Source organism: Triturus cristatus, chromosome 6 (assembly GCF_964204655.1).
Source record: "Triturus cristatus chromosome 6, aTriCri1.1, whole genome shotgun sequence".
NCBI lineage: Eukaryota > Metazoa > Chordata > Amphibia > Caudata > Salamandridae > Triturus > Triturus cristatus.
In genome coordinates, this window is record NC_140589.1 from 344651922 (window position 1) to 344678248 (window position 26327).

The 26327-nt window shown below is 49.4% G+C and overlaps 1 protein-coding gene across 5 annotated transcripts in view; it reads right to left on the bottom strand.

Moving 5' to 3' along the window:
- The window catches only part of ASAP2 (ArfGAP with SH3 domain, ankyrin repeat and PH domain 2), a 1162669-nt gene that overhangs the window by 87503 nt on the left and 1048839 nt on the right, over positions 1-26327 (bottom strand). For all 5 annotated transcript variants that reach the window (XM_085610735.1, XM_085610732.1, XM_085610734.1 and 2 more), the window contains one exon: positions 13329-13396. In XM_085610735.1, coding sequence (XP_085466861.1) covers positions 13329-13396 — 68 coding nt within the window. The remainder of the gene's footprint in view (positions 1-13328; positions 13397-26327) is intronic.

The following is a 26327-nucleotide window of genomic DNA, read 5'->3' on the forward strand; positions in this document are numbered from 1 at the left end:
GCTTTCCTCAACCTAGGAAGAGACCTTGCACCACCTCTGGATGGAGCCACCATTTGTGAACCACAGGGCACTGACTGAGATTGTCCGCTTAGACGTTCAGAGAGCTCGCCAGGTGTTGAACCACCAGAGAATTGCCCTGACGTTTCAACCATGTCCAGAGACGCAGGATCTCTTGGCACAGGGTCCATAACCTGATTGTTATAGTACCACATGGAGGTAGTGTTGTCTATGAAGACCTGCACCAGCCTTTCTTTGATCGAAGGAAGAAAGACTTACAATGCCAGCAGGATCGCCCTTAGCTCCAGCAAGTTGATGTGGAGCCTGGACTCTGCCGGAGACCACACTTCTCTGATCTCCATCTCTCCCAGATTGCCGCCCCAACCCAGGAGTAAAGAATCTGTCACTACAGTCAGTTCTGGTTGGGGAAGGAAGACGGGCCTGCTGCTAACCCAATTGCGTTTTGTTAGCCACCACTGCAGGTCTTTTGCAGTTCCCTCCGAGATTTGGACTAGTTAGGAGATATTCCCCTGATGCTGCGTCCACTGGAAATTCAGACCCTATTCCAGAGTCCACATATGCAAAAAGGCAAGCGTCACTAGCAGGATGCCATAAAGCCCAGCAGCTTCCGAGAACGCCTCACTGAAATCCGGGTCACAGGCTGAAACATCAGAATTATAGCCTCACTATCCTGTACTTGCCTCTCTAGAGGATAGGTCCGAAACCGCACCCTGTCCAGAATGGCTTAGATATAGGTGACAGTCTGAGAGGGAGTAAGGTGTGACTTTGTTGCATTGATATTGAACCTCTGCGACAGCAGGAGGTCCACAATAGTCTGGAGGAGGGAGATGACTGGGGAGAGCCCGCTTTCAATAAATGCATGCCTTTACAACGCAGTTTTTACATCGCAACATCCTTTACATTGCATTCTTTTACATCGCATGCCATTACATCGCATTTTCAGAAACTTCCTTTACAACACATTCCATTACATCGCATTATACCTTTACAATGCATACCATTACATCGCATTTAAGGTAAGTGTTGGATAGTGTAGGGGTAAAAATTACTATTCTAACTCCAGTGAGTGCAACAGTAGGATAAGTGTAGGATAGTGTAAGGGTACTATGCGTTGTAATTGTATGCATTGTAATGACTTGCGATTTAATGCCTGCATTGTAGTGACATGCATTGTATTGACGTGTTGAAGTGACATGCGATGTAATGGCTGCATTGTAATGACATGTGATGTAAAGGATGTTGTGATGTAATGACTGCTATGTAAAGGTAGTGCGATGTAATGACTGCGTTGTAAAGGTTGTTTCACGCTTTTAACAGTCAGTAGATGGGCTTCAACCCCTACATCACGTTGGTGAACACCTGTGGGGTACTGGTGAGGCCAGCAAACTGAAAGTGCTTGTGAACCACCGTGAACAGCAAGTGACACCAGTAGGCAGACAGGAAAGGTTATGTGAAAATGATGCCCCACAAGTCCAATGCTACAATCTAGTCTCCATGGTAGACAGGACCCTGAGCCAATGTGAGCATCTTGAATTTCGACTTCTTCAGGAAGGAGTTGAGAGGGTGCAGATCTAAAATAGTATGGAGAACTCTGTCCTTTTTGGGCACCAGAAAGTAGCAGGAATTGTAACTATGGCCTACTTCTGAAGTCAGCACCCTCTCAATGGCTCTTTAGGTTTAAAAAGACTGCACTTCCTGACACAGCAGGGAGAAGTGGTCCTCCATCAGCTGGCCTGAGGATGGTGGCATGTGCAGTAGGGATTCTACGAAAGGGATGGAATAACACCAGTGAACAATTTGAAGTACCCCCTTTTCTAATGTCGGAATCTGCCTCATCACCAAAGAGGGAAGTGCAATTGGACACCATATCCGTAAGGGATGCCTCGACATCCCTTAAAAAAAGCCAGGAGAGCCCAGCCAGGTGTGGCGTCTAAGGGCCACTGATGATGCAATCCCTCTACCTAGCGAACCGGTTGTATCCAATCCGCAGCAAATTATGAACTTTGGCTCGTCTCTGCCAACGACAATAGGCTTGGTCAGGATGGCTCCGGTCACCTGCGAAACCATGGGCAGCACTTACACAACCAAATCTCAAACAGAGTCGGGTATATCAGCCCAAGAAACACAAGGAGTTTACCGACCGCAGTTCAAGGCAAGCGAAAGAGAACATCCTTTTACCAAAGGTATCCAGTCTCATGGATTCAGAATAGACTGCAGCAGTGCACTGGAGGACCAGGCTCTCTGGAGTGAGGTGATGGGGGAGGAAAGCTTGGTCCCCAGTTAGGTCCCTAGTAGCGATGCGGTAGCTGTGGGCAATTATCATGTGCAAAGGGGCCCATGTGCAGGTCTTGGCCCATACCTCTATCATCCTGAAGAACAAGTTACTTACCTTCGGTAACGCTTTTTCTGGTGGATACAGTATCTGCCTGTGGATTCCTCACCTTGTGAATATCCCCTGCGCCAGCATTCCACGGAACTTTTTTCCCCAGCTCTCTACGCCGACGTGGACGATGTCATAATGCATCGGCTCCGCTCACGACTCCGTATGACGTCACCGGAGCCATAAGAGAGCCACGTCGGCGTGATGATGTCAGTTCCACCCATTTTTTCCATGCCCCCGAGGCGCACAGGTGGACCAACGACAGACTCAAAGTATACACAGTATACAATCAAATATACACAGTACATAAACCAAAGGAAAGCTAAGCAAAATAAGCATTTCCTACAAATGTACCAGAAAGCAAAACAACATCTCAAACAAGACAACTTTTAAGGTATACAAAGGTGGACAACGGGGAGGCGGGTGGGCCAGTGAGGAATCCACAGGCAGATACGGTATCCACCAGAAAAAACGTTACCGAAGGTAAGTAACTTGTTCTTCTGATGGATACATCAGCCAGTGGATTCCTCACCTTGTGAATAGATTCCCACAGCAGTCCCCACTCCCGGAGGAGGGTGTCCACCTTCCTATACCAGAAAGTCTTGCAAGACAGAGCGCGCGAAGTGGCCCTCCCTCCTCATCTCAGAGTCCAAGCAATAATGCTTTGAGAACGTATAGCTGCCACAGGAACACCCCGGGCCAAAGCAGATGTAGATGATTTAGCTCTAGTTGAATGAGCCCTAATACCCTCAGGAGGAACCTTACCAGCCAGGGCATAGCAGATCTTGATGGCAAGGATGATCCACCTTGATAGAGTGCGCTTGTGCACCGCTCTTCCTTTGGAATGTCCAACATAACCCACGAAGAGCTGATCTTCCAGACGAAAGTCTTTCGTTCTGTCCAAGTAAAAGCTGACAGCTCTTTTTGGGTCTAGGCGATGAAGCCTTTCCTCCTCCTTGGAGGGATGAGGAGGTGGATAAAAAACAGGAAGAGTAATAGACTGCCCCAAATGAAACGGAGTAACAACTTTAGGCAGGAAAGCAGCCCTGGTCCTAAGTACCATCCTTTCAGCATGTAATGTTAGAAAAGGGGGTTTAGAACTAAGAGCTTGAAGCTCACTCACCCTCCTTGCCGAGGTTATGGCTACCAGAAGGACCGTCTTAAAGGACAACAGCCTCAGAGGACATCTATGAAGAGGCTCAAACGGGGACCCCATCAGAAAAGTTAAGACAAGATTAAGGTCCCACTGTGGCATTACAAAAGGAGTAGGAGGAAACTTGTTTGTAAGGCCTTTGATAAACCTTAGTACAACCGGAGATTTAAATAATGACGGTTGATCAGGTAGACATAGAAAGGCCGATAAGGCCGAAAGATAGCCCCTGACCGTGGCCACAGCACAGCCCTGCTGAGCCAAGGAAAGGGCAAACTGGAGCACCTCAGAAAGGCGTGCTTTTAAAGGGTCAATGGATCTCTCTCCACACCATTTTACAAACTTGGACCACCTGTAGGAGTAAATGGACTTGGTGGAGTGTCGCCTGGCCGATAAAATAACATCCACCACATCAGGTGGGAGAGAGAAAGAACTCAGGTTGCCCCGTTCAATCTCCCGGCATGAAGGTGTAAGCTCTGGAGGTGGGGGTGTAGAACCTGCCCCTCCGACTGCAAGAGGAGGTCAGCCCTCAGAGGGAGACGGAGCGGAGGGCACGAGGAAAGGTGGAGAAGATCTGCGTACCACACCCTTCTTGGCCAATCCGGGGCGATCAAAATGACTTGGGCCCGGTCTTGTCGAATCTTCCTCAGAACCCGAGGAATCAAGGGTATGGGAGGAAACGCGTAAAGGACTCGAGAGCCCCAACTCAACTGAAACGCGTCCCCCAATGCCCCCTGCATCGGAAACTGGAGACTGCAGAATGACACGCAGTGCGCGTTCTCGCGGGTGGCAAACAGGTCCACCCGAGGGGTTCCCCACGTCCGAAAGACGTGACGAACCACCTCCGGATGGAGCCTCCACTCGTGGTCGGCAGAGAACTGCCGACTGAGACTGTCCGCACGCATGTTCAGCACACCAGCCAGATTTGCCATCAGACAAATCCGATGGTCCTGAGCCCAGGACCAAAGACGCAGGGCCTCTCTGCAGAGACAATGCGACCCCACTCCTCCCTGCTTGTTGACATACCACATCGCGGTAGTGTTGTCTGTCAGGACTTGAACAGACTGACCACGAAGGGAAGGGAGGAAGGCCTTGAGTGCCAAACGAATCGCCCGCAATTCCAAAAGGTTGATGTGAAGCAACCTCTCCTCCGGAGACCAAAGACCCTTGATCTCCAGATCCCCCAGATGAGCACCCCACCCTAAGGTGGAGGCATCCGTTATCACCGTGGCCACCGATGGAGGTAGATGGTAGGGCTTTCCTTGAGACAGATTGCCCTCCATGCTTCACCAGAATAGATTCACTGCAGCTTGTCTGGAGATCCTGATCGACTCTCTGAGATTTCCGTTGTGCTGATACCACTGCCTGCGGAGGCACCACTGGAGCGCTCTCATGTGCCAGCGTGCATGGTTGACCAACAGAATGCAGGAGGCGAACAGACCGAGCAGACGAAGGACCTTCAGAACTGGAACAACCGCTCCATTGTGGAATAAAGGGACCATCTCCTGAATGTCGAGAATTCTTTGAGGAGGAGGAAATGCTCGACACACAGTCGTGTCCAGTACCGCCCCTATGAACAGGTTGCGTTGAGAGGGCACCAGGTGAGATTTGGGCACGTTTATCGAAAAACCCTATTCGAACAACAGCTGAGATGTTACCTGCAGATGATGCTGCACTATCTCTGGGGACTCTGCCTTCAGAAGCCAGTCATCCAGGTAGGGGAAAACCGGAATCCCCGACCTCCTGAGATGGACCGCTACCACTGCCATCACCTTCGTGAAGACTCGAGGTGCGGTAGTAAGACCAAACGGGAGGACCGCAAACTGGTAATGTTGTGACCCAACCGTAAAACGGAGATACTTCCTGTGCGACTTCAGGATTGGGACATGGAAGTACGCGTCCTGCAAGTCGAGCGACACCATCCAGTCTCCTTGCTGCAACGCTTGAAGAACCTGCGCAAGGGTCAGCATCTTGAACTTCTCCTGTTTCAGGTAAAAGTTCAAGACTCTGGGGTCCAGTATGGGACGCAATCTGCCGTCCTTCTTGGGAATCAGTAAATACCGGGAGTAGCATCCCTGACCCCTTTCCTGCTCCGGAACCACCTCTATCGCACCTTTTTGAAGCAAATCTAGCACCTCCTTCTGCAGAAGAAGCAGATGGTCTTCCGAGCAGTAACCTTGGCAAGGAGGGTAAGGGGGAGGAAACTCCCGAAAGGGAAGGGCGTACCCAGTCTCCACGAGGTTCAAACCCCAAAGGTCTGTAGTAACAGATTTCCAACCCCGCAGAAAGTGGGACACCCGACCCCCCACAGGTCTTACATGATCCAGGGTTGAGGATCTAGGGCTGCTTCCCTGAAGCCTCATTGGGAGCAGAGGAGGAGGAAGAAGAAGAGGGGTTGCGTCCAGAACCTCTCCGACCCTTTTGTCTCCCTCTATAGGACCTATAGAGGGGATTCTGCTGTTGTTGCTGCTGCTGCTGATGCTGAGGCTGCCGGAAGGAGCGAAATGAAGACCTTCCGAAACCCCTAAACTTTTTAAAACCAAAACCTTTAGCAGGAGCTTGCAGACCCAAAGATTTAGCTGTTACCCTGCTGTCCTTAAATCTCTGTAGGGCAGAGTCAGCTTTTTCTCCAAATAATTTTCGTCCATCAAACGGCAAATCCACCAATGTGGCCTGAACATCCGAAGAAAAGCCAGATGAACGGAGCCATGCCTGCCTTCTCGTGGCTATAGACAAGCCCATTATTCTTGCCACTGAATCTGCTGTATCAAGCCCCGATTGAATCACTTGTCTTGCAGCAGCCTGAGTATCTGCGACCACCTCCATGAAGGACGCCTTATCACCCTCAGGCAGCTTAGGGGCTAAAGACTTCATTGAGTCCATTAAGGCATGCACATAACGACCCAGCAAGCACGTGGCATTGGTAGATTTAAGTGCCATACTTCCTGATGAAAAAGTTTTCTTAGCTACCTGGTCCACCTTTTTGGACTCCCTGTCTGCAGGAGACTGAGGGAACGCTCCCGAAGCATGCTTCGAGCAGGACGTCTGCACAACTAGGCTCTCTGGAGACGGGTGCGTAGAAAGAAAATCTGGATCCCCAGGTGCCACCCTGTATCTTCTCGCCACCTGCCTGGAAACAGCTGGAGAAGAAAGTGGTTTACGCCATACCTCCAAAACAGGCTCCAAAATAGCCTCATTAAAAGGCAGTAAAGGCTCAGAAGTCGAAGTAGGTGAATGCAACACCTCTGTCAGCAGGTTAGATTTATCCGCAGAGGGCAACTGCAAATCCGACAACTCTGCAGCCTTCTTTAAAACCATATGGTAAGGAATCAATTCCTGAGGTGGAGATGATCTAGATGAAGTATGCTCCCACTCAGGAGTCGTATCCAGGCCACTAGCCTCTTGTATCCCTCCAAACTCATCAGAGGACGTGTCCACTTCACCTTCCTCTACCTCCACTCTATACCTTTCCTCATCCAAGACTCTTTGGGCCTCCCTTCTCGACCGAATCTGTGGAGCCGGCGTCGTCGGCGCCGTTGGTGGAGCCAGAGGTGTAGGAGTCGGCGGCGCCGGTCGCGGCGCCGAGGGAGTCGGCAACGGCGTCGAGGAAGGCTCCGAAGCATGACGATCCAGCCGGAGTCGCGATGGATCCCCAGAGTGCGCCGGAAACTGCAACGAAGGCGCCATCGGCAGAAAAGGCATAAACGGGGCCTGAGCATACTGCTGCGGTACCCCTAGAGCATACGCCATAGGACCCACGGGACCAGTCGGTGCACCGGTTGGGAAGGCAGCCCGATTGAAGATTCCATACATAGCATTTAAAAAATGCAAAGAATCCGTACCCGGAGCCGGGAACTGCGGATAAGGAACCGATCCTGGATCCATCTGTGGACTGCCTGGCAACGGCACCGCAGTGTCCTCTACCGGAGCCGTAGGATCCTCAGGCCCTGGAGAAGGCTCCTTCCTTTGTTCCTGCTCATCATCAGAAACAGACGACTCCACTGGAACCGGAGATGGCGCCGGGGACTGCGCCGGGGACCACGCTGGAGTCCGCTTCGGTGAAGGAGATCCTTCTGGAGACTTAGAAGGAGAAGGAGACAAATCCTTACTTCGGCGTCGAGGTGAAGTCAATCTCGACGCCTTGTTCTTCGAAGACCGGCGCCGAGAGGAATGCTTCCTTTTCTTATGATGTTTTTTCGACTTCGATGAACGTGAAGTCAACGACTCCGGTCTCGACCTCTCCTTCTTTCTACCTCTCTTCTCCTTTTTGGCCTTGGCCATAAAAAGCTTTGCCTTCCTTTCCTTCAACGCCTTCGGATTCATCCTCCTGCAGCTTGAACAATCTTCGACGTCGTGGTCAGATGAAAGGCACCACAAACAATCATCATGGGGGTCTGTCATAGACATGTGGCCCCCACATTCCCTACAGGGCTTAAAACCCGACTTCCTCGTCGAAGACATAACAGATTTTCTCTAACAGTAACACCGAACAACTACAAAGTAGCAGGAGAGTACTGGAAAAACCATTGCGCGTCGACGGCGCGGAAAAAAGGGAACTGACGTCATCACGCCGACGTGGCTCTGTTATGGCTCCGGTGAAGTCATACGGAGTCGCGAGCGGAGCCGATGCATTATGACATCGTCCACGTCGGCGTAGAGAGCTGGGGAAAAAAGTTCCGTGGAATGCTGACGCAGGGGATATTCACAAGGTGAGGAATCCACTGGCAGATGTATCTATCAGAAGCAGGAAATTAGTGAGGGCTTAATTAAAAGGGAGGAGAGGTTTTGTGGGGTCGACTCCTGGCTGAAGCACCTATGTCAAGATGTTTGTCTTGACTGCCACTGAGGGCAGGGTAGGGCCCAGGACCTAAGCTGCCCTTCTCAACACCAAGGGAAGCCCCTTCTTCAGTAGCCACACGGGGAGAAGACCAACCCAGCATTTGGGGAGGTGTCCAGACTACTAGCAAACTCTGTTCTTCATACCAGTTATCATTGTGCTTTTCCAAGGGGTTCTGGTAGCCCTAAGGATCCTCAAATCCTGCCCAATCATGCTCCTCACAGGGCCTTATGTAAAAAAAAAACAAGCCCTGGCTCCGAGGGCTGAGTTCCGGAGAGCATTGAGCACCTGCCGAAACCAAGAGACCCGAAGGTGCTACAGAGGGGTTGTCCTGTCTAAATATGAGGTGCATGGAAGTACGAGTTACTTACCTTCGGTAACGATGTATCTGGTAGAGACGATTCTAGCCGCAGACTCCTTCACGTAGAATTATCCCCAGGCGTGAGACAGGATCCGGAAACTTTTTGCCACAGCATCCCTGTGCGCCGGGGGCGGGGCGACATCACGCGACTCCCCCCAGGCGTCGTCCGCGCACGTGACGTCAGCAAGGTCACATAAGACCCGCCCCGGCACGCCCACGTCAGTTGGCTTCGCAGAACTTTTCCGCACCACAACGCGGAATCACCAGATAAAAAACTGTGGGAGCATGGGGAAAGTATGCGAAAAGCAGAAAATTTGGAAATAAACGGTGACTAACAACACCACCAGGTTAGTGCCAACACCGCAGACCCCAAGGGCAGGGAAGAAGAAAGAAGAAGAACAAGCAGAAACCTGCGCTGCCACCCTGCCCGCACATAGACAACCTCCCATCCCTGTGCCCCGAAGGGAAGAACAGGCATAAAAGTCATGGCACACGTAGGAAGCCCACCCCCCTCATCCTGAGCAAGGATGGGGGCCAGTCCCAAGACAGACAGGGACAACAAACCACCAAGCCACCCCAACCTAGAGGGCAACCACCCACAAGGACAAGACATGGCCAGAGGACCCTCAACCAGAGGATAGCAATGGAAGGAAGGGAGGGGAGGAAGGACAAGGACAGAAGCAGTCCCCCCCCCTAACCCCCCAAACCTGGAGTAGCGAGAGCAGCAGGGCACCAGAGCACTGAAACCCTATCCTCCAAAGAACCAAGGGAGGAAAGAACCGCCCCCAGACTGAGCCACCCGTCAAGAACAAGGCAGGCACACACAGGAAACACAGCCCCCCACCGGGAGGCGAGTACCGAAGACCAACCCAAGGGTCCTCGCAGAAACAAGGGAGGAAGGGCGGGCCGTGAAGAAATCTGCAACTAGAATCGTCTCTACCAGATGCATCCTTACCTAAGGTAAGTAACTCGTACATCTGATAGAGACTACTAGCCGCAGATTCCTTCACGTAGAATAGATACCCCAGCAATACACCCTGGGAAGGAGGGTCTGCGAAAGGACCCCACCAGCCAATGCAGAAAAGAGGGCCCGCAGGGGACCAGATCTGTGGACCAGGTAGAGCCTCGCCCCTGCCAGGTGAAGGGAACCCCCACAAGCAGAACCCCACCGACCACAAGGGGATGTAGGAGGGAAAGAAGGCTGAAGCGGCTCGTACACTCACAGCAGAGGAATCAAAGGCAAGGGCTGAGAGGCCGAAGCACCCCATCCCCCCACAAGGCAACATAGCTTCCGTTGAATGCCAAGACAGGAAGACGGAAGAAGATGAAGCCTAGAGAGCCCAAGGAAACTAGGGAAAAGAAGGCGCGCCCACTCCAGATGGAGAGCAGCTTACCAGCCAGAACAATGCCGGCAGTCAAGGCCAGAAGCAAGAAGAACAGCCCGAGGCCCCAGGAAGGCCAAGTAGGCAACACCTGGCAAGAGAGAACACAGGGACATCCCAGACCGCCGAACGGGAGCAGGGAGAGAACGGGCCACCACCACGAGTGGCCGCGCACACGACCTCAGGAAGCAAAAGCAACCTACGTAAGGAGAACAGGTACCCGAAGGCGACCAGAACCCTCCAGCAGAGCGCAAGCTATACGACAGCTACCATAACCCCACATAGGGCATGTGAAGTCCCAAGATATGGGAACCCTCTTTGGAAGAACTTCCGCAGCAGAGGACGAAACAAAAGAACCACGGGGAAAAAAAGCACACCCGCTACAGGCTTGACAGCAGCCCAAGCAAGCAGAAGGCCCAATCTCAGGGCCAAATCTGCGCAACAACTCTTGTAGAACTCACACACAACAAAAGGGCCGTCCAGCAGCCAGCGATGCCAAATTGCCAAAGAAGGACATAAACGGGCAGAAAAACATGCTCCACAACCATAACCGCCGGCCTAAGAAGGCCCAAAACCAACCCAAAATCAGAAGTCACTGATGGTCACAGATGGTCTGCCGGAAAGTGAGCCACAGGGTCACCCATGCGTAGGATGCCACAGACGTGGACACCGCGTGAGCGAAAGCCACCCCCGCATCCGTAGGGCCCCACGATGGAGAAAGCAGCTCCTCTGTGGGCGACGGCTGCAAACGAAGGCGGCTGTCCCCGAGGCCAAGCGGGGCGGGCAAGGGCCAGACCTGGAAGTCGGAAGACCTGCCGCTCTTCCGACGAACACCCCTGCCTCAGGAAGGGCGGGGAGCCACCCTTTGACGCCGGTGAAAACGACACCACACGGCAACCCGTCTCCGGGGAGAAAGAGCGTCCGAAGACGAATCCGCGATACGACCCCTGCGTGGATCCGTAGAGTCAGCTGCTTGAGGCAGGACACCGGCGCCATCCGGCGTCGCCGGGCAAGAGACCTCCAAGTCACCCCGCACCGGAGACCGGAGCGGGGACCGGAGTAGAGCTGGAGCGGCACCGGCCCCAGAGCGGCGCCAGCCCGACCCCTGGCGAGGCAACCACCTGCATGGGGAACGGGATGGGCCCAGGGAGGAGCCCGAAGCCTTCCGCCAGCCGGGGCCCAGAAGGAGGCGAAGGTCGCCCTGCAACCCCTGTGGCGGCGCCAGGGACGATACAACCTCCGACTCGCCCTCCAACGAGGCAGCCACCTGTGAGGAGGTACGAGAGGGGCCCGGAGAGGGACGAGGGGTCTGCCCTCGACCCGGAGCAGCACGAGGAGGGGCCACTGACCCCTGTGGCTCCGCACGGTCCAGCTGCTGCCGTAGCGGTGTCACCTCGGCCTTAGACAGGACCACCATGCCAAGGGACCGAGAGGGGCTTGGGGATGCGACCCGAGCCCCGGTGACATACCGCGACACCGCAGGGGTATGCGGCGAGGCAGAGACACCGTGGCCTGAAGGAGGTGCCCCAGAGGAGCCGGACCCCAACAGCACCACATCCTCCAAGCTTGGATCCGACCCAGTCGGCGCCGGAGCCACCGGTGGCGCCGCGGATGGCCCTGCGCAAGGCGAGGGATCTACCGACGCCCCAGGAGGGGAAGGAGGAGACGCCAGCGAGGCCTGCAAAGACGCCGTGTAAGTCTCCATCTGGACTCTCGATGCCCCAACACCGGGAAACGGTGGATAGGACGACATGTGGGGCTGCATCACCCACGGAGAGTACACGCCCCCGGTAGGCCGGAAACCAGCCCCCGGGGACGAACTGCGACATTTACCCACCGGGGAGCGACGCTCACTTGACATCGGAGAAAGACGACCACGGCCGGACCTGAAGCTGTCTGCCAAAGCAGATCGAGGGGAGCACGTTGACGCGCCGAGAGAAGTTTCATTCGGCGCTCCCGCCGCGACTTCGGCTTCAACTTTTGGCACGCCGCACAATCTGAGGTGCCGTGATCCTCCCCCAAACACCACATGCAAATGAGGTGAGGGTCCGTCGCCGACATAAGACGCCCACAAAACGTGCAAGTTTTAAAGCCCGAAGGCATTCGCACACTGTTCCACCAAAAAGGAATGGAAGAAAGGGGGCCTTAAACAGGCCCGCAGCAAGGAACGGATCCGCGTTGCACGCGGAAAAGGCAAAAACTGACGTGGGCGCGCCGGGGCGGGTCTTATGTGACCTCGCTGATGTCACGTACGCGGACGACGCCTGGGCGGAGTCGCGTCATGTCGCCCGGCACACAGGGATGCTGTGGCAAAAAGTTTACGGATCCAGTCTCACGCCTGGGGATAATTCTACGTGAAGGAATCTGCGGCAAGTTGTCTCTATCAGATTCATAAAACACCCTTAGCTTTGGGGAGGCATAGAGCGGACCCAGACAAAGGCTCTGTAGCTAACTCATTTAAGAATGATGACATCATTTCCGCGCTCAGACCGATGACTTGGACAGGCGTGGCGAAGTTGAAGAGCACTTCGACTTCTTAAATTTTTCTGATTTCTTGTGAGACTTCTCCAACAACTTCCAGCGCGATGATGAGCACCAGGAACAGCTTAGCCTGAGACCTTCCACGTGACTGGGACCTGGAATGTCGTGGAGTTGACTGGCTCCAGGCAACTAAGAGTTTTAGGGACATCTCCTGAAGTGCCTTGGGATTCATAGCGCAACAATCTTGACAGGCCTTGGAGCTCAGCTGGAGGCACCTAAGGCAAATCAGGAGGGAGTCTGTCACTGATATCTGTGACAGGAACCAGAGGGTTTATACACCACCGTTTTTTTTAAGAGGCAACCCTGACACACTGGGAGATGATGTCTCAAAAATAACCAACAAAATGTGAAAGAATTGTCCAAAAAGTAGACAGAGGCAGCTCTCTCCGGATCAGCAATGAGGAAAGAAAAGAAGTGAAGTCATCACACTGGCGTGGCGTCTATTTAGGCACCCAGTAAGTCACTTCTGGTGCAAATGACGCAGAGCAGAACGATGCCACCTACCGGCACGCGGAGGTACTGATGAAACAATTTCAGATCCAGTCTAACGACTGGGGAATGGTCTAAGGTAAGAATTCTGTGGCTATAGGTCTCTATCAGATATTATATTGCCAATATATTTTTCAAAAAAATAAAAATATTATTTATTTGAAACATACCAGGTTCTTGAGAGGATCCCAATCCACGAGGTTGTTCTTTATTAATTGCAGTTGTTGGCTTCTCTGTCCTGCAAGGAAAACTTGGGAAAATAAGCATCTAATCCTAAAGCAAAATAACATGATTCTCATAATTATAGCAGAGACGATTTTTTTTTCTAGTTACTACAAAACCACAAAATGGGCTCTTATTCATAAGCTCAAAGAAAAAGGTTACTCACCTTCTGAAACATGCCTCGATCAGAGGTACCAAAGGCTACAGTTGTACAGATCTGTGATCTACATATGACCATCACTCCAACAACAGGACTTGAAACCTGACCTTTCCAGGGGAGCTTCTTCCCTACACTGCACCAAAAACAACATTTTTGGAGCAAAAAATGATCTTCGCATAAGGTCCAGACCTGCATTGCAAGATGCAGAAAAAAGACTGATGTCAGGGCATCAGGCAGGGCTCATAGTACCTCCTATGACATAATTGAGGATCTAATCCTTATGTTGATTTGAAGTTAGTGCTGGAAAACTATTTCATAAGTTTCCAGAACAAGCCTGGTGCCTGGGATATTCAAAGGTCAGGAATCTGCATGTAGAAGAATTGATCAGGATCAGCAGGTAGTGAAGATGGTGCAGAACGGCTTCCAAAGAGGCAGGGGCACCAAGACCAGTGTCTCAATTTAAGTCTGCCCATAGATAAATACACCAGAGCTAAGGGTGGCCAGACCTTTATGGCGTTTATGAACTTAACAACAGCATCTAACTGCATGAGCCGTTCCAAACTATGGAACATAATGGAGATCATGGGTATTGGATCTGCAATAGTTAATTTAATTCGCCAATTATATTCCCACTCAACCGCACACGTTTGTTATGGTGAAAACAGAGATTGTACGCGACCATTTAAGATCACCAGGTAAGTTAGACAAGGGTGTGTCCTTGCCCCTTTTTTATTCTCAATTTACACAAATGGGGTTGAGGCAGCCCTTACTCGGCCAACACTGGGTGTTCCTGTTTTTGATCCTCTTAATGTACCGATATTGGGTTATGCTGATGATGCAGTTTTAATTGCTAGAACGGGAGTGGCCCTCCAACGCTTAATAATGGCATATGTAGCCTCTATGTCCTCATTGGACCTGAGGGTCAATGAATCCTAATCTTTTGTCCTCATAACAGGGCCTCCTCCATCTAAAAGAACACCATACTTCCATATACACACACAGACATTACAGATGTTAGATTCCTTTCCGCACCTTAAAGTCCTGTTTGATAAAAAACTGTCCTGGTCAAACATGGTGGACAACAGGACCCTAGTGATGGAGAGGAGCATGGCAGTCATTTCTTTCTTCACCGAGAACCTGGCTTCGAAACCTCTTGAGCCAATAAAAAAGATATTTCAAGCAAAGACAATATCTTCTGCATCTTATGGGGCAGGAGTGTGGGTTATGGCTCATGTAGCTCATCTCCAAAACCTTGAGGGCAGATTTTTTAAGAGACTAGTCTCTCTCCCCAGCTAGTCTTCAAATTACACCTGCCTTACAGAGTTGGGATTAACATACGTGTTAGACTGTAATAAGTTAGCTCCGATTACGTTATGCAGGGACAACAGTAAATTTAACACAGTCTATTATTAAAATTTGATAATAAACATAACATTACTTGGCTCCCACATGTAAGGTTAACCTTAACCGCACTGGGGTTTGTGGAATTATTCATTGACCCCAGTGCGTGCCTGAAGATCTCGAAGCAAGAACTAAAAGCCATCACAGTTCCCCATCAGCTTAATGGACAGTGAAATAGGACTACATGGGCTCTCCCACACTTAATGGACACACACAACGGACTACATAGCTAGTTAGCAAGACCTCTCCCAATTAGTCGGCCATCTTAGACTGTCTCTTCCATAGAGGTATAACCCACAACCTCCGCGTATACAGACCTCTCCGACATATCACCTCATGTCAGAACTTCTTTACATTCTTCCCTCTATATATTCCACTCTATTCTACTTCTAAGCCCCGTGTATTTTCCTTCTTTTCTTTTCCCCCACATCCTACTCTACTCCCGGCACCCTTCGTGCAACCACCAGGATACTTGAGATCCAAACTGCCGTTTCTCCTTCAGTCCATGATTATTTAGCCACCTCCTCACCTGCTGTCCTCACCCTTCCTTACCCTCCCACCCCCAAGCACTCCTCGCCACACTCCACGTACCCCTACAAGGCTCATACCCACCTTGCGCACCATCCCATTTCACCTACTGTGCTGGTCTTAGCATGGAGCTCACAGGCACACACACCTACAACATCATCTATCACCCCAACCTCTAAAACAAATCAGCCAAACGATTCAAGCACAATTTTATAAGACACCACCCTGAAACTCTCTTCGCTGACCCCTATCTCTCACCACACAACGGGATTACAACCACAGATATCATTTTCCACACGAAACGAAGAGCCCAATGGAGGAAAGCATTCCTAGATGCACTATCAATCTCTTCCACGAGGAAAACCTCCCAGCTCTTCCAAGCGACTGCAACCATCACCATCTACAATAAAGGAACTATCCTCATTTAAGCCACTGATCGTAGTTTAAATCTCTTGGACAACATCTTCCCCATCATTAAAACATTTGTGTCTAAACCCCAAGCTGTCACCCAATCTATTCCCATCTCCAGTACACAAGATTTAACATCTCCCACCCCGTCGGACAACCTCTCCCCTCTACCACCCCATCCACTACTGGCATCTGATTCATACGATACCTCCACACAGACTACCCCTCCCACCAACACACCTCACATTACTTCACCTAACCCACACATTCTATCTCCCAGCATGTCTGTGACAGCATACGCTCCCCCAATAGATATTGAACCCCCTCAGTGTAAGATCATAGCTCCCCTCCCCCCTAACATCATCCCCCCATATCCATCTCCCCCATTACCTCATCCTTACCTCATAATCTTACGTATTACACGCACTCCCCCATCACGGCCACCCCCCCAACTCAGTTGTTTGCACATAATAGGACACCCCATTACCACTCTGAAAACTCGCTGCCCTCAGAACACCCCCCGCTCCCAATTACCCCTACCACACCCACACTCCAGTCAGCCACCCCCACAACTCAGCCATCTACATCCACAACCCATCCATCCACACTCGCATCATTGCCTCCAGCACTACTCATACCTGCACCTGATCACACACCCATCCGGGCCACTTCGCAACCATCCACATGCATAACACAACCATCTACATCCACAACTCATCCATCCACATTCGCAACAGTGCTGCCAACACTACTCATACCTGCATCTGATCACAAACCCAACCGGACCATTTCGCAGCCATTCACATGCATAACACAGCCACCAACCTCACTCATTATCACACCAGACCCAAGACTGGATGAGATTATGACCGCACTTCACCAAATCAAAAAGGAACTCCAATCTTTTAAGAAGGGGATGTCGAGACAATCATGGCCCACTACTCCCTCAAGAACATCTACATCTAGCGAGCGCCCGAATCACCCAACTTTCACCTCGAAACTTACTCCACCCAGTTGGAAAACAGTTCCCTCCCGTAATTTCTTAAACCGCCCAAGGCGAAGCATCAATCCGTTTTCAGAGAGCCATCTTCTCTCTCTACTACACTCTTACAAACCCACCCCTATGAACCCCTTAACTCCTACTATCCCCCTCAACCCATACAGGTCCTCTACACACAACAATAGAGGAATCATCGATAACAACCTAAGAAGAGTCCCTCTCATTCAGGACCCCACTTTTTCCCTCTTCACACCCCGTCTTAAATGCACTCTCCTAAATTGTAGATCTGCCTCTAGACACGCAGCTGATATAGCGGAACTCATCATCCCACAGGAGCTGGACCTGATAATATTAACCGAAACCTGGCTAACGGAATCCTCCACTCCACTCATCGACATTCTAGTGCCCCCTAACTACGACATCATTAGATTGGATAGAATCGATAAGATAGGGGGAGGTATCGCCTGTATACATCGTAGCAACATCATTGTAAACAGAGCCATATCCCCTGTATTCCCCTCTTGTGAATAATTATGTCTCGACATTAGCAGCAACGGCAAACCAGTATGCTCGCTACACATCATCTATCATCCACCTAGGGACAACCTCATCTTCACCGAACACCTCATGGATATGGTTTCAAAGAACAAAATACCTAAATATTCCTGGGCGACTTCAATCTCCATTGGAACGACCACAACGGCGCAGTGGTCAATAGTCTCAAACACTTCCTCAATGATGTAGCCCTTACCCAAATTTGCAACAGCCCTACACATAAAAAAGGCTCAATCCTGGATCTAATAATCTCCAAAAGTGACGTAATTCAGTTGGAGTCAATCCAACCCTGTGACTGGTCAGACCATTATATTATCACCTTCTTTATCAACGAAACATAGAAACTTAACTCGGTTCAATCCACAAAAGCAAAGATTTGGAAAAGAGACTTGAAAAACTCAACCCCAACATACTACCCTCCTCCAGCTACAACCTGCTTCTGCCCCCTGCAGGATCTTCCAACGTCAATGATCTCACCAACCACTACCTCAATTCTATGACTTCGATAATTAATGAGGTAGTACCTCTTCAACTAAAGAGATTTTCTACTAAAGACTCTAAGCCCTGGTACAACGGTCTACTTAACGAGCATAGACGGTCTCTCAGAACTCATGAACGCATCTGGAGATCATTTCCATCTTCTATTCACCTCAAGTTACTAAGGAAAAAGAGAAATGCTTATTATATAAAGATCAAGCGCACTAAAGCTGACTTTTTCAGCCACCAACTAGACCAAGCAAGAAATAGTCACAAAAACTTTTTGAGCTAATCAAAACCCAATCTAAAGACGCTCCTCAACGGCTACAAGACACAGCCCGCCCGCAACCCAACTGAGAAGAATTTTCTGTCTTCTTTAATCAGAAGACTGACATCAATAAGGATCTCCTAAATGACCTATTGCTACTCTCCGGTCCTCCTACTAACACCTCCCCTCCACTACCAACCGCGCCACACCAAATCCCCTCAAAGTTTGACTTAAAAAACGGCGCAGCCTAGTCATCCTTTGCTACTTACACTGAAGAAGCTTTAGGCAAGATTCTTAATGCCCTGAAGCCTGCCAATCACCTCACTGATCCTCTCCCAGCAAACGCTGTTAAAGACTTAACCCCATGACTTCTGCCTCTCTGGACCAAAATCATTAACAGTTCACTCCAACAAGGCTGCATCCCGGACTCCCTCAAAGTCGGACAGGTATCACTCATCCTAAAGAAACCCACAGCTGACCCTACGGACCTAAACAACTATCGTCCCATCTCAAATATTCCTACCTTGGCCAAATTACTTGGAAAGTGTGTACACCACCAATTGACTAAACATATTGATCACTTTGACCTTCTTAACAAACACCAATCAGCATTCAGAGCAGGTCACAGCACTGAATCAGCCATGACACACATTATTGACGATGCGCTATAAATCCTTGATCAGAACGAATCATGCCTACTTATCCTGCTAGACCTATCCTCAGCCTTTGACACGGTCAAACACGAGAATCTGATATATCTTCTGAAACATAGAATGGGTCTATCTAGATCAGTGCTAAACTGGTTTACCACTTTCATCCATAACCGAACGCAAAAATTCATGGTCAACAACTCTCTTTCCAAACCCGTACCAGTTACGTTGGGGGTCCCGCAAGGGTCCTCACTATCTCCAACACTGTTTAACCTGTTCCTGGAACCTCTCACCGACCTGCTACATGCGTCTAACGTGCCATATCATATGTACGCCGACGACACACAACTTTATCTTAAGATTCACACCCTAGAAGACATTAAATTGCTTAACACAACGCTCAGGAACACCCAGATTTGGCTGGCAGAAAGCCACCTCAAATTGCCACTATAAAAACCGAATTCCTCCTTATGGCTCCACCTGCCAAAGTCCCCATTACGCAAGACTTGATCAAACATCTTACTGCATTCAACGTTCAACCAAACATTGTGGACTCAGCAAAATCCTTGGGAATAACTCTGGACAGCAACCTCACTATGCAGAAACACATTAGCAACGCAACAAAGGGAGCAAACTTCCAGATAAACACATTGAGGAAGTTGAAACCATTCCTGCCAGTCAATGATTTCAAGCTGGCAGTACAAGCTCTAGTTATCCCTTGTGTAGAGTACGGAAGTGTCTCTCTGTGTGGTCTTCCAAAGACTACAACAGCACCCCTAAGAGCCTCGATAAATGCTGCAGCGAGACTCATCACTGGTTCGAAAAGAAGTTCCCATATTTCCCCAGACTTAAAAGCCTTGAATTGGTTACCGCTTGAAGCCAGAATTCACCTAAAAATAGCCTGCATGACGCATAAGTCTATACATCACAATGCACCCAGCTACCTCGCACAGAAGTTAACGATCTCTGGTGGGACAAGAACTTCAAGAAGTGCGGAGAACCTGCTAAAGAAACCTCAAAGATTCAACAAGAAAAAAACGTATAATCGATCCTTCTCTGGGATGGCGCCCAGGATATGGAATACACTTCCCCCAGAAACCAGACTGAATGCTTCTACTGCATCTTTCAAAAAGGAAGTAAAAGCGATTCTCATGGCAAAAAAATCACCTGATCATATTCGGTGATCAATCGTACCCTTACTAGTAATCCTTACTATGACAAGGGTCCAACTAGACACCCTAGTCACTTTATCTGACCTTGACGTGATTCAACGGATAGGTTTTGTTTTGTACCCTACTGCTTCCCTTTGCACGAGTTGCTATGTATACGTGACTTACCTGCATTTATCTGTTTGTATAATTAGCCTGATTTAATGTAAAGCGCTCTGATATCCGCAAGGATCTTGTTCGCGCTCTATAAAACCTTCAAAATAAATCTATCTATCTATCTAAGGCTGCCTATGATTGCCAGGAAATCAACCGCGCAAAGCAATTTTTGATGTTATATCAACTGACACCGCCAATATTAGAGGGGGAGTATTCATATTTAGAAAGTATCGGATTACCTCAGCATAGATACATCTAAGGTTCTGTATGAACCCTATACTCCTGATGTTGGGCTTTCCTGCAAAGAAGTTTAGCCGCACTGATCTGACACTTTGCTCATGCGATAAGGTCTCAAAGCAGTCTGATCTTCACATATTTTTATTTTGTGGTTTATACAAGGAAGAACGCAAAAATGTACCCTCCCAATTTTAAGACGATTTAAATTTAAGCACTGTTGTCCAGCATTCTATTTCCTAAAAAAACTTTGAGAGATCCTTTAATGTGCTTTTCAATGCTTTCTTTTTATGGGCCTGCCTAAGGAAGAGAAAATCTTGTAGCCTTAGTTTATCTCAAGGTGATTAGGAAGTGACTACGCTGAATAATATGGACCCATTTTGCATTGAAGTTATATTATGGGGGCCCTATGTTTCTATTATTCTCCTTTTTAACCGATGGTTTTATAAAGGGGTCAAGCATCATTGTTTTAAAGGTTCTTCGATTTATTGCTGGTTTTGCTTTTCATCCTATTTTACTCTTGCGATGGTCACGAAGTTTGTCAGTACTGTACTGTATATAGGGTGAGTCTCATATGAGTGGCTCTCTGTATAAAAGAATGAATTTTGAGCCAAAATGTTTATTTTTTAAATGCATTTTTGCTCTTTTATGATCTGTATTTTAAATGGATTGAATAAAGAGATGATTGATTGACCATCACTCCAACAACAGGGCTTGAACCGGACCTTTCCAGGGGAGCGTTTTCCCTACACTGCACCAAAAACCAGATTTTTGGAGAAAAAAAAGATCTTTGCATAAAGTCCAGACCTGCATTGAAAGATGTAGTAAAAAGACTGATGTCAGGGCATCAAGTAGGGCTCATAGTACCTCTTATGACATAATTGAGGCTCTAATCCTTAGGTTGATTTGAAGTTAGTGCTGGAAAGCTATTTCATAAGTTTCCAGATCCAGCCTGGAGACTGGGATATTCAAAGGTCAGGAATCTGCATGTAGAAGAATCGATCAGGAGCAGCAGGTATTGAAGATGGTGCGGGGCGGCAACAGGAGAGCGATGTGATCATATTACGTAAGGCCCTGGATGAGAAGTACTGCAGCATGTAAGATACCATTACAGGTGCCTGTGAGGCCATTTAATAGAGCATTACCACCATCCATGTGTGAGAGCACAAGGGCTTGAACAGCAGTTCTGAAGTCCCTTGTTCAAAAGAGAAAGCTGGTACCACTGTCTTTTTTTATGGCAATATGTTCTTTGAGGGAGAGGCTGGTGACCAGAGAAAATCCAAGTTGTGTAGCATTCAGTGAAAGATAGGGTTCAAAGCTGTGTACAGATCCTTGTTTGTTGTTCTTGGCAAATAACAGAAATTCTGTCTTGGTTGGGTTGAGCCTAAGGTAGATGCTGAACATCCAGCTCTAGATGAAGGGTTCGAGCTGTGGAATGTTGGAAGCAGAGGAAACATCAAGGTAGAGTTGTGCATTGTTAGATCTGTCTCTTATGGAATGATTTCCCCTGTCTTTTTGCTACTAACTTCCTGTTTTTGACAGTGGGTTGCATTGCGTTTTTGCTGGTTTTAGACCCTGGGTACTTTACCACTGCTGGCCAGTGCTAAAGTGCAAGTGCTTCTTGTGTAAAATGTAATGGTAATTGCTTTACCCATGATTGGCATATTTGATTTAGTAGTAAGTCCCTAGTACGGTGCACTGAGTGTGCCCATGGCCTGTAACTCAGATGTTACTAGTGGGCCTGTGGCACTGATTGTGCCATCCACAAGAGTAGCCTTGCAAACATGTCTCAGGCCTGCCACTGCAGTGTGCGCACGCAGTTGTAAACTGCCATTTCGACCAGGCAAGTGCACCCACTTGCCATGCTCAAACCTTCCAGTTTTGTACATGTAAGGCACCCCTAATGTAGGGCCACGGTAGCCCTAAGGTCAGGATGCAGCGTACTTAAAAGGTAGGACAATTGCTGCTGTATTTTACATGCCTTGGTAGTGAAACACCGCTAAATTAGTTTTTCACTACTGCAAGGCCTATCTCTACCATAGGTTAGCATTGGAGCTGCCTTGTAACCTATTACAAGTATATCTTCCAGTTGGGAGCCGATAGAGAATTGGAGTTTGAGGTCTCTAAACCTACAATTTAAAAATACATCTTTTAGTAAAGTTGTTTTTAAATTGCAGGTCTGAAAAATGCCATTTTCAGAAAGTTGGCATTGTTTTTACTTTAACCATTTTGCGCCTCTGCCTGTCTGCTGAACACACATCTGGGTTAGAATGGCAGTTGAGCGGTTTGTGCATTCACTCCAGACAGTCACATAAAGGGAGCTGAAGTGTGCCCTGCATGCCCCGACAGCCCATTGCCAGGCTGATGGGCCTTCCTGAGCTAGAGTGATGGGAGGAGTTGTCACTGACACCTGCAGAGGGCTGTGATTGTCCTCACACAAAGCAGTCTCCACCCCCTTGGAGTATGTCTTGAGCCAAAGCAGGGAAAGACAGAGCCTTGTGCACTACAAAGACTTTCCTTTGAAGTTTGCCTACTTCAAAGAATGAACTTTGTATAAGTACTCAACTTGAGACACCATATACTCAGAACACGTCTGGGTTGAGGACATTCTGCCAGGAAGAAGAGCTGGATAAGCTATCAGGATGTCCTGCCACTTTGCTGATTGCTTTGTTGTGTTGGTCTGCTGCTTGCTGCTTCTGTCCTGGGAGTAAAAGGACTGGACTTTGCTTTCTGTATTCTGCTTCCAAGATTCTCCAAAGACTCGAGTTGATCTTGCCTCCTGTTTAGAAGTCTCAGGGCCATCAAAGACTTCACCTGCCAGTACCTGGGCTCTTCTACTGAGAGCCCTGACTTGCCAAGTAGTTCCTAATCCAGTTTCTGAGCCCTTGGAAGAGAATTCTGGCAATTTCAAGGAGAAAAACTACGCATCGACTCCCAGTATCAGCCTGAAACGACGCTGTGTTACACAACGCATCGCTGCTACTAGCGCCTGAGAGTGGTCCTCGCTTGACGTAACTACCGCGGCTTACAACGCAGGCCCCAGCTTTCCATCCCAACCCATCCGAAGAACTGCTGCGGCGTGAATTTCGAGCACCGCATCACCAAAGTCTGTGACACATAGCTGACGCAGTGCCTGCTTCGCCGCTGTGGAATCGACACAGCTCGACTGGATTTGTGACACATCAACCCTGGGTGCTGAGTTTTTCATCAACACTGCACTGCAGTAAGGAACCAACATCTCGTGTCTGCAAACAAAGCCTCACCTCTCCTGCCTAGCAATAAGCAACCGACACATCACCTTCCCTGCCTAGCAGTAAGGAACCGACGCCTCACCTCCACTGTAGCAGTACGGAACTGATGTATCACCTGCCTTTTCGACACTTCACCTCCCCTGCGTCTTGCCTCGGCTTTGACTTTTGACACATCTCTGATACTTAGTCTTAAAGAACAAGTTACTTACTTGTGTAACGATTTATCTGTAAGAGACATTAGTTAGTGATAGATTCCTTACCTTAGAATATCCCCAGGCATCAGACTGGATCTGGAAAGTTTTCGTCAGCAGTACCCCTGCGCGTCGGTTGGCATCGTCGTACGGCTCTACGTACGTCGCTGGAGACGTAGCCGCCGAGATGACGTCTTTGGAGCTACTTAGACGCGCCCACGTGCGCTGACGTCAGCTCTGTACACAACTTTCCGCGCCAGGAGTGCAGAGCCATGCCAGAAACCAACTACGGGTGCAATAGAACTAGGGCCCTGAAAGGATGACCTGAACCCTAGAGAACAGTTCGCAGAACGGGGAGGATGGGCGGGCGGTAAGGAATCTATCACTAACTAATGTCTCTTACAGATATATCGTTACACAAGTAAGTAACTTGTGCATCTGAAAGAGACTCGTTAGTGATAGATTGCTTACCTTAGAATACATACCCAAGCAATACCAACCCCAGTGGTGGCTCTGCGAAGTGAGATTACACCAGAAAGTCACGGAGAACCAAACGGCCAAGAAGCCGTCTCTCCGGACCGGACTGTCAAGGCAATAGTGCTTAGTGAAAGTATGCAACGAGGCCCAAGTGGCTGCCTGACAGATGTCTTGCAGGGGAACACCGCATCCCAATGCTGTAGTAGCTGCTGTTGCCCAGGTAGAGTGGCACCAGGAAGACAGTTTTCAAAGTTAATAACCGCAAAGGACAGTTATGAAGAGGCTCAAAGAGAACGCACATCAAGTATGTGAGAACCAGGTTCAAGTCCCACTGAGGCATTACAAACGCAATAGGAGGGAAAAGGTGAGTGACATAGGGTCCACAACCCCACCCCGCCCTGCTTGTTGCAGTACCACATGGCAGTGGTGTTGTCTGTGAACACCTGCTCTACTCTCCCTTTGACAGAGGGAAGGAATGCTTTCAGTGCAAGGAGGATCGCCCTGAGCTCCAAAAGGTTGATATGGAGCTTGGACTTCGCCGGTGACCAGAGGCCTCTGATCTCCGCCTCTCCCATGTGGCCGACCTATCTCAGGAGGGACACGTCCGTCACTATTGTGCGCTCCGGTTGGGGAAGGGAGAGGGATCTGCCGCTGACCCAACGCTGGTCCGTGAGCCACCTGTGCAGTGTCCTCTGAGATCTGGACGTAGTCGGACAGGTTTCCCTGATGCTGCGTCCACTGGAACTTCAGGTCCTACTGCAGAGCGCGCATATGCCATCTGGCATGATAGATCAGCAGGATGCAGGAGGCCATGAGGCCCAGCAGCCTGAGGGTCTGAAGGACTGGGCAATTTCTAAGACCCAGCGGTGCCAGGGGACAACACCCGAAACCTTCGGAGTTCACCTGTTTTGGCGTACTTAACAAACAGAGACACGGGACTCTTCCTCTGGCGTCAAAAGATCGTCTTTAATGACTGCAGTCAGGAACAGAAGTCACAGAAGTATCATATGAGATCGATTCTAAGGAGACTGCTCGATTTGTACAAAGCAGGTCGCTCCTTAAATACTGAATATTCTGCTTCGGGCAAACATTCCTGCAGACTTACAATAATTCCCGTTTGTGTATTCCAGACAATAAGATCTCACAATGTCACATTCCCATCTCCAGGTGTCTGGCCTTCAATCACATGTTTCTGACATCCCTCTATTGAAAGGCCGGACCGCCCCATAATAAAATTGGTCACCTCCTCATCATAAAAGGCTAAAGGGAAATGCAGGAACAGATGCAGAAAATAGAAGAGTCAGATAAGACATATTCGTAGGCTAATAAAAGAAGCGTGGTCTATTGTGACAGGGTCAGTAGTCTTGCTCAGGCAGGATAGGACAGAAAACCAGTACGGCAGGGTCCGCCTCAGGCGACAGGGTCAGCTTTCGCCAAGTCATGCAGAATTTGGCAGAGCGCGCACTAGGGACTACGTGCCCTCAAGGTTACCTAATCAGGGCCATTGTTCGGACATCGCCCATTCACTGACTATGTGAGGGCAATGATACAAAATGGACGTCGTGCACGAAATGGAACCCGTAGGTTCGAGCTCAAGAATCAGCAATACATGACGAATCCTTCAGTGCAGCGTGGCGAAAACGCTCGCGTTATATTAGACTCATTATTTGCAATTTGCTAATATCAGGATCGTCACGGTACCATTAGCTCAGAAACATGGGTTCAGTTTTCACGGAACCTCAGACCCTCCTTTTGCCCTTACATAGGCAAGCACTAATCTGAGTCGATACCTATTTTCATCAAATCACTGAGATGTTGCTGAAGCATCATCCTTTCCATCAATACCTCTCTAGTAACAGGTGGCCTTCTTATACACGTTGTGGCACATAGGCCACATAAGCAGGACCACACTGGACACAGAGACAGCACGAAAACAGGAGAGCTAAAGCAGCCCCAATGACCATCATAATCTTCCATCCCCACGCAGATAATAGGTTCCAAAACCATCCAGTTAGCGACCAC